This window comes from Apaloderma vittatum, unplaced genomic scaffold (genome assembly GCF_000703405.1).
Source record: "Apaloderma vittatum isolate BGI_N311 unplaced genomic scaffold, ASM70340v1 scaffold18449, whole genome shotgun sequence".
NCBI classification, from domain to species: Eukaryota; Metazoa; Chordata; class Aves; order Trogoniformes; family Trogonidae; genus Apaloderma; species Apaloderma vittatum.
In genome coordinates, this window is record NW_009734835.1 from 22,642 (window position 1) to 30,098 (window position 7,457).

Here is a 7,457-nt window from a genome sequence, read left to right on the forward strand (position 1 = left end):
TATAGAGAGTGTTTTGTGAATCTTAACTTTAGTTGTACAGTAGACAAACTTCCAGAAGAATTTATTGTAGAAATGGCAATAGTCCCAAAAGTACCTTGTTTCATTTTCCGTGTTGGCTGTTAATAAAAATTTTTAAAAACCCCCAGTGACAGAGAATTTTGTCTTAACCTCAGAAGTGTAGTGCTTTTGTTTCAAATCTAATTAGTTCATGATTTAATGTCTTTACAGCGAGTACCATCCAATGCTTCTTGGGAGCAAGCTATGAAAATGATCATTAATGATCCGAGATACAGGTACTGCTTGATTCTTCCCTCCTGATGTTTCTACACAAATGCTGTTTTAGGTGGTTTGATTTTACTGACGTGACTGTTGATTGTTTTAATACATATTTGCACATTTGTGAACATGTACCATTGTCAGGGAATTTTGTTCCTTTCCTACATTAAAAAAAAATCCAAGTCGTAGGCTTACTTTTTTATTTGGAAGAGATGTGGCAGTTGTTGATTGTATTTTGTGCTATTGGTAGTATTTTCTTGGGAATAAAAGCACGCGTTTACAGTGATGGAGCTGAAGGTTTTCTAGGCTACTGTTTGAAATGAGTGGCTGCTATGAACACTGGCAGAAAAGTGGTCGATTATCTACAAGAAAAATAGTATTGTAGTGTGAAATGAGTAAGCGCAACCTGAAAGTGATAGTATATTTTTGTTTTAACTGCTTTTATCAGTAAGTGCTTGTTTTCATTTCTTTTTTTTAAATGCTCTTCCATTAATCCTGAGGGAGAGACAGGATAGTGACTGGCTGCTCAGATTAATTTTGTCCCAGAAATCTGGATTATTCAGATTGTTATCTTTTTCGTTCTTTGGTTACATTTTTCTAATTTAATTCCCTTTTTGTGTAATTGCCATTGTTTTCTTTTTCTTTGATACGAAGTGCTTTGGCGAAATTAAGTGAAAAGAAGCAAGCCTTTAATGCTTACAAAGTTCAGACAGAAAAAGAAGAGAAAGAAGAAGCAAGATCAAAATACAAAGAAGCTAAAGAATCCTTCCAGCGTTTTCTTGAAAACCATGAAAAGATGACATCCACAACAAGATACAAGTAAGACCACTCTGATCTTCCAGCCGTTATTAGTTTGCCGAGCTAATAATCAAATCTTGCTGGCTTGCCCTTGGTGAATGCACTCATCCTGGAAAAGTCTGCACCTAAAATTTTTTATAGGAACACAAATAATTCTCATTTTCATAGACTAGGTAAAAAAAAACAACCAACCAAACCCAAAAACACAAAAACCCCAAACCAGCTGAACAGTATGCTGATGATAATGGGTTGAGCTTTTAATAAGCAGAAGATAAAACTGAGTTTTATGTTACACTTGCCATTAAGAACAAAGTAGTTCTGATACAATATTTACTGGAAGAGTACCTAAATGTGGCCAGCCCTCGGGTAAAAATACTCCTGCAACATACCCTTGCATTTCTGTGGAGAAGAGCGTATAGTGGCATCAGCTTTAATTTTAACACGTTCCCTTTGTTTGTAAGAGGTAGAAAGCTGTCATGGGAAAAGTTTCCTAAGAGTGAAAATCAGGGAGATATGTTACAAAAGCTTTACTGCTTACGAAGAGTTCATTTAATGTTCCTGTAAGGCCGTGGGACAAGTGAGGTCAGTGTTCACCAGTAGATGATTGTGTGCTTTTTCTTCGGTTTGAACAGGAAAGCTGAACAAATGTTTGGGGAGATGGAAGTCTGGAACGCGATATCTGAGCGGGATCGTCTCGAAATTTATGAAGATGTCTTGTTTTTTCTGTCGAAGAAAGAGAAGGTAACTTTCTTTCAAACTTACCTTAATTTAACTTACCTGCTATATTAGTTTACGCCTTTTGGCAAAGAAATCTTGCAAGCATTGTTGTTTCTCACTTCTCACTGGACGGTACCTAAGGGCTGTTCAGTAGTCAGCAGGCACAAGGTTCTCACCTAATCTTCACCTAAACTGTGGGAAGTTCTGCTCCTGCACAGTACACAGCTGAAGTTGTGGAACTAATGGCTGCTGAGAAACAGTTCAGACATTAAAATTTCCTAAAGAGCCACCTGCCAGGACCTGGATGAGGATGTCAGGAATGGTTCACTTTGTTGCAGACAAGAGGAAGCCCGGATTCAGCCCTGTGTGCCAGACACAACAGCAGCTTCTTTGAAAAGTCTTTGGGTTTTTTTGAGCTATGTTGCTGCTAGCTGTGCAACGTTGAATTTTTAGTACTGTTTTAATAAATTAGATGACGATTTAATTCTCAACTGGAGGTTTTCTAGAAGTGTCTCCAAAAGATGAGCACCATTCTGTCAGCTTTTCAGAGATAACACTGAAATGGTTTGTCCATGGACAGAATAGGAGTATGTAAAAATTGTGTGTAGGCCCAAATTGTATTTTGTTGCTTTACAGGTAAACGAAGGATTAACTTTGTGTTTTCTTGGAGAACAATGATGGTTTTGTCTGTACAACCTCAAATTTAACAACACCAACAACAGAAAAATGCATTTTTCTTCTCAGGAACAAGCCAAACAGTTACGCAAGAGGAATTGGGAAGCTTTGAAGAACATACTGGATAACATGGCTAATGTCACATACTGTACTACTTGGTCAGAGGCTCAGCAGTATCTGATGGACAACCCTACGTTTGCAGAAGATGAAGAACTTCAGAGTGCGTAAAAAATTCAACACTTTTCTTTGGGAAAAGGGAATGGGTTTGTCTTCAGCCGTGAGAGCTCCTGGCTGGGTCTGAGAGCTGCTGAGCAGCCTGGGCGAAAGGATCTGGTCTTGCTTCCTAGGAAACACATGTGGGCTTCAAAAAAATCATTACTGATTAATCTTAATGATAAAGCATTGAGTTGCATTAGTACTTGTTAGCCTTTGAAATGGGAAATATTATTTGACACGCAACCTGTGTTGCAAATAACTCGTACCTACTTCACTACCTCCTGCATCTCTCTTGTTATCTGTCACTAGACATGGACAAGGAGGATGCGTTGATCTGCTTTGAGGAACATATCAGGGCGTTGGAAAAAGAGGAGGAAGAAGAAAAACAGAAAAGCCTGCTTCGAGAAAGAAGACGGCAGCGTAAAAACAGAGAATCTTTTCAGGTTGGTGGACTTGCCTTTTCTGTCCTACACGCGTCGCATGGTTAGATGCTCTCTGTGTGGTTTTTATTTCTTGGAGTAGGCTGACGGGTGCATTTAATGCGTCAGTTGTCAGTGTTGTACCACATTGTCTGCTGTGAAATGTGTCTGTTTGCCAGAAAGCTGCAACAGTAGGGGAAAAGTAACAAGAAATTGGAAAGGAAATGCAGTTGGAACATTGTGAGTGGTGGAGGAAGGCATGAAGAAATGAGAATGTAAAAAATGATTTTTTTAAATTTTTTTTCAATTGCGTTCTCAACACAATGGAATTTCAGTTTCCAGGAGCATCTGTTCTAGCTGTTAGCCAGGTGAAAGCGTGGCAAGTGACCCCAGGCTTCCATTTCATTTCTGTTTTGTAGCTGTTTTTAGATGAGCTGCATGAGCACGGACAACTACATTCAATGTCCTCTTGGATGGAGCTGTACCCAACCATAAGCTCTGACATCAGATTCACCAACATGCTCGGTCAACCTGGTAAGAATGCTGTCTGGAAAGTAAGGTTGAAGGTCTTGGATTCGGGGCAGAATAGAGCAGGGTTATTTGTATATTTTTCTAAAAGTCTAAAAAAATGCAGCTCTTTTATTAGAGCTAGCTTTTGACTTATCTAGTTTTTTCATCAGGATCGACAGCACTTGATCTTTTCAAATTCTATGTGGAAGACTTGAAAGCACGTTACCATGATGAGAAGAAGATAATAAAAGATATCTTAAAGGTAAGACGGGAAAATGCTCCATTGTGTGTTGGGTTTTTTTTAATACCAAATATATCAGTCAACCGAACTCTTTGCTGCTGGGCAATGGGAGTTCACGTTGCGTTAATGTCGTGTGCATCAGCGCTGAAGGGAGAGTTCCTGACGTACCTGATGCCAAAGAAGCAATTTTCTTACAGGATAAAGGATTTGTGGTTGAAGTGAACACTTCTTTTGAAGATTTTGTTACGGTCATCAGCTCCACTAAAAGAGCTACTACTTTGGATGCAGGAAATATCAAGCTGGCTTTCAACAGTGTAAGTATTAATACAAAATAGCATTCAAAAACTTGTAACCTGAAATCTCTTGTACAAACACGAACTGACATGTATTTTAGCTGTATTGCGGCGACTGCTTCCATAGTATTTGGGAGAGATGCTGTGCTTTAGCATTGCTTACCCTGATATAGTAATAAAGATTGCAGGGGTGTGTGTTTATTCAGAACAAAAACATTTCAGCCTGAGAACTTCTGTGGTCAGAATCCAGTGATGTTCTCTCATGTATATGTAACTTTCCTCATGAGGGATTTTTTTGTGTGTATTTCTGTAGTTCTGGCTTGCACAACGTGTTTAAGTCTTTTAGATTCCGTTTGAGAATCCAAACAGCAGTCGCATGGTTTAAGAATAAATTAATTTTATTAATTTAGTAAATTAATTTATTAAATTAGTTAATTTTCCTGTATGCCTGAGTGACCAATAGAAAACCCTAAAGGTGAGCTATCACCAGCCTTTCTAAAAATTGCATTAAACTGAATTATTGGCCATTAGCTTCCAAATGACCTTACGGCTTTTCATTTGATGTAGCTGCTGGAAAAGGCAGAAGCCCGTGAGAGAGAGAGGGAAAAAGAAGAAGCTCGCAAAATGAAGCGGAAAGAATCTGCCTTCAAGAGTATGTTGAAGCAAGCTACTCCTCCGATTGAGCTGGACGCTGTCTGGGAAGATGTATGTGCTGTCACTTCATTATGAAAGTCTAAAATATGTTTAACAGGCTGCTGATGCTTTTAGAAGTAAACCTAGAGTCTATAAGCTCTTTGTGTTTCTAGAACTTAGACCCATGAAAACTGACCTGTCGTTTCTTTACTAAAATTTGCAGTTTGTGAATAACTTCATTCTGTTGATAACTTTTAGAAAACCATTTCTAAGGAGGGAAAACAAAAATCGGAAAACTTAAACCCTAACTAACCAGCCAAACAAAAGCCACTGCCATTGCACAAAAAAATAATCATGTGAAGCCCCCAAACTTCATTCAAATGGAGATAAAGCACTCTGCTGCTAAGTCTGTTACTTTGTTCTGGTTAAGATAACTTTTTAAAACCTTTCCTCTCAGAGTATATTTTGTGTAAAAGTACATGCTGCTGGCATCGGAAAAGTTTAGCCTTGTAACAGTACGATGGCTTGTTCAATGGGCAGAACGATGTCTTTTATTAATTGCTGTTTTTATTTCTGAACGGCTGTAGATCAGAGATCGATTTGTGAAGGAACCAGCATTTGAAGACATCACACTGGAGTCTGAGAGAAAACGAATATTTAAAGATTTCATGCATGTACTAGAGGTAATAATTTATTTTCTCCTGATTAAGAAATATACAAAAGAAAAATCTTGTTTGGCTTTTTCATTGTGTGGGGAGAGGGATTTAACAGAATTCTACTGATTTCTGTTATAGTGGATATTGTGTTACCTAAAGGAAATGGATATTAAAACTTCCATCTTGAAAGGAAGGAGTTGAAGAGCCATGCTACGGTGATTTGCTCTCATTTGCTACATATTCTTCTTTTAATCTGCTTCCTTACAGAAATTTTCAGGAGTTAATTTAACATCAAAATTTCCTATTTCATCTTAGAAAACTATTTCTCACTGTGATTTCCTATCAAAATGTGATGAAACTGGAACTTTTATTCACTAGAAGCCTGGAACCTCACGAACACACTCAGCTCTGCAGACATAGCTTTTTTATTATCCTCGCTGCGACCAATTTTTTTGCCAATGGGCAAAAGGGACAACACGGTTTCGTTCCACCCTTAACTTGTGGGTGGGCTGCAGCAAGAGTTGAAGCTGCAGACGTTCTGATTTTGCAGCACGTGCTCTTCGGATTTTCTTTGTTCTGTTTGTTTGTTTGCTTCGCTTTCTGGTGTTTGTAAGCATTTTTAAAATGACTTAATTTCAGAATTTCAAGTTTGGCCAAGCAAGGTACACACAGTATGGTTTAGACCCTCTTGAGCAGGGATTTTTAAATTGGAAGCACTGAAACAGGGATCCAGGTAACAGCAGCTGCGTGCATCCCTGCCTGAAGTATTTACACGCCGTTGCTCCTGGATGCTTGTCACTACAACTTTAACCTGGCAACACTGGGAGCTTCTCATAGCGTTTGACATAAAGATTGGCTTGATTTGTCCTTTTCTTTTTTTTTTTAAATGCTAGCTGTCTATGCCATGTGGAGAAATACCGTTAAGGGTTTCTCGAATGTAATGTTTGCCTTCTCTTGTTACCCCAGCACGAGTGTCAGCATCATCACTCAAAGAATAAGAAACACTCGAAAAAGTCTAAAAAACATCACCGGAAGCGGTCTCGGTCTCGTTCGGTAAGGCCTTCCCTTTGACATCTTAGAATCTGCATCGTTAACTATTTGTAACGCCGCCGGCTCGCTCATCACCTCGGTTTTATTTTCAAGGGCTCGGAGTCCGAGGATGACGACAGCCACTCCAAGAAGAAAAGGCAGCGTTCAGAATCTCGATCGGCTTCCGAGCGTTCTTCCAGTGCAGAATCCGGTACGGGTTTTTTGGTTTGCTTTTTTATTTCTTGTTTGTTTTTTAATTAGCACTACTCTCTTATTGCTGGATCTTTCTAATTTTGTGCTGCATTTCTGTTCCTTCCTATGTCTGCAGAGAGAAGTTACAAGAAGTCAAAAAAACACAAGAAGAAGAGCAAGAAGAGAAGACATAAGTCTGTAAGTGCAGTTTACCACTGGTGTTTTTTTGAGTGGGCTAATGGACAATGGTTTCAGTAGCGTGTGCCCCATCCTCGCGTGAGCAGAGAACGGCGCAAGTTCTGTCCTGTACAAACCTCCCTCATCCTCTTTTCAAATTACTTCGTAATATTAGTGTGTTGCTTATTTCTGCAGCAGTCGAAAGGATTAGTAACCGCTTCAAGTTGTGGTCCTTATTGAAATGAAGTGCAGTTTTCCTGAGGTGTGGTTATTCTATAAACTAATATTCAATATATTAAATATTTCCCCTTTTATTTACACAGGACTCGCCAGAATCAGATATTGAACGAGAAAAAGACAAAAAAGACCGAGAGAGCGAAAAGGATAGGGCTAGGCAAAGATCTGAATCCAAACATAAATCTCCTACTAAAAAACGACCTGGAAAAGACTCTGTAAGCTTTTTTTTTTAGTTTTTTTTTTCCCCCTTTTTTTATTCTGATGCTTTGGACTTTACGTATCGGGGGATGCTGCAGTGCAGTGTGCAGGTGTTACCGGTGTTATTTGTGTTCCAGTACTGGGACCAGCACTGTTTAGTATATTCGTCAATGACCTGGATGTGGGATTA

The 7,457-nt window shown here is 38.9% G+C and overlaps 1 protein-coding gene across 1 annotated transcript in view; it reads left to right on the top strand.

The window, feature by feature from the left end:
- Positions 1 to 7,284, top strand: part of PRPF40A (PRP40 pre-mRNA processing factor 40 homolog A (S. cerevisiae)) — a gene marked incomplete at its 3' end in the record, with an annotated part of 19,834 nt that extends 12,550 nt beyond the window's left edge. The window contains exons 11-24 of the mRNA XM_009876423.1: positions 229 to 293; positions 931 to 1,095; positions 1,707 to 1,815; positions 2,536 to 2,686; positions 2,992 to 3,125; positions 3,521 to 3,635; positions 3,782 to 3,873; positions 4,050 to 4,166; positions 4,713 to 4,850; positions 5,366 to 5,461; positions 6,401 to 6,487; positions 6,578 to 6,674; positions 6,792 to 6,853; positions 7,156 to 7,284. Of these exons, the coding sequence (XP_009874725.1) occupies positions 229 to 293; positions 931 to 1,095; positions 1,707 to 1,815; positions 2,536 to 2,686; positions 2,992 to 3,125; positions 3,521 to 3,635; positions 3,782 to 3,873; positions 4,050 to 4,166; positions 4,713 to 4,850; positions 5,366 to 5,461; positions 6,401 to 6,487; positions 6,578 to 6,674; positions 6,792 to 6,853; positions 7,156 to 7,284 (1,557 nt within the window). The remainder of the gene's footprint in view (positions 1 to 228; positions 294 to 930; positions 1,096 to 1,706; positions 1,816 to 2,535; positions 2,687 to 2,991; positions 3,126 to 3,520; positions 3,636 to 3,781; positions 3,874 to 4,049; positions 4,167 to 4,712; positions 4,851 to 5,365; positions 5,462 to 6,400; positions 6,488 to 6,577; positions 6,675 to 6,791; positions 6,854 to 7,155) is intronic.
- Positions 7,285 to 7,457: the final 173 nt, after the last annotated feature.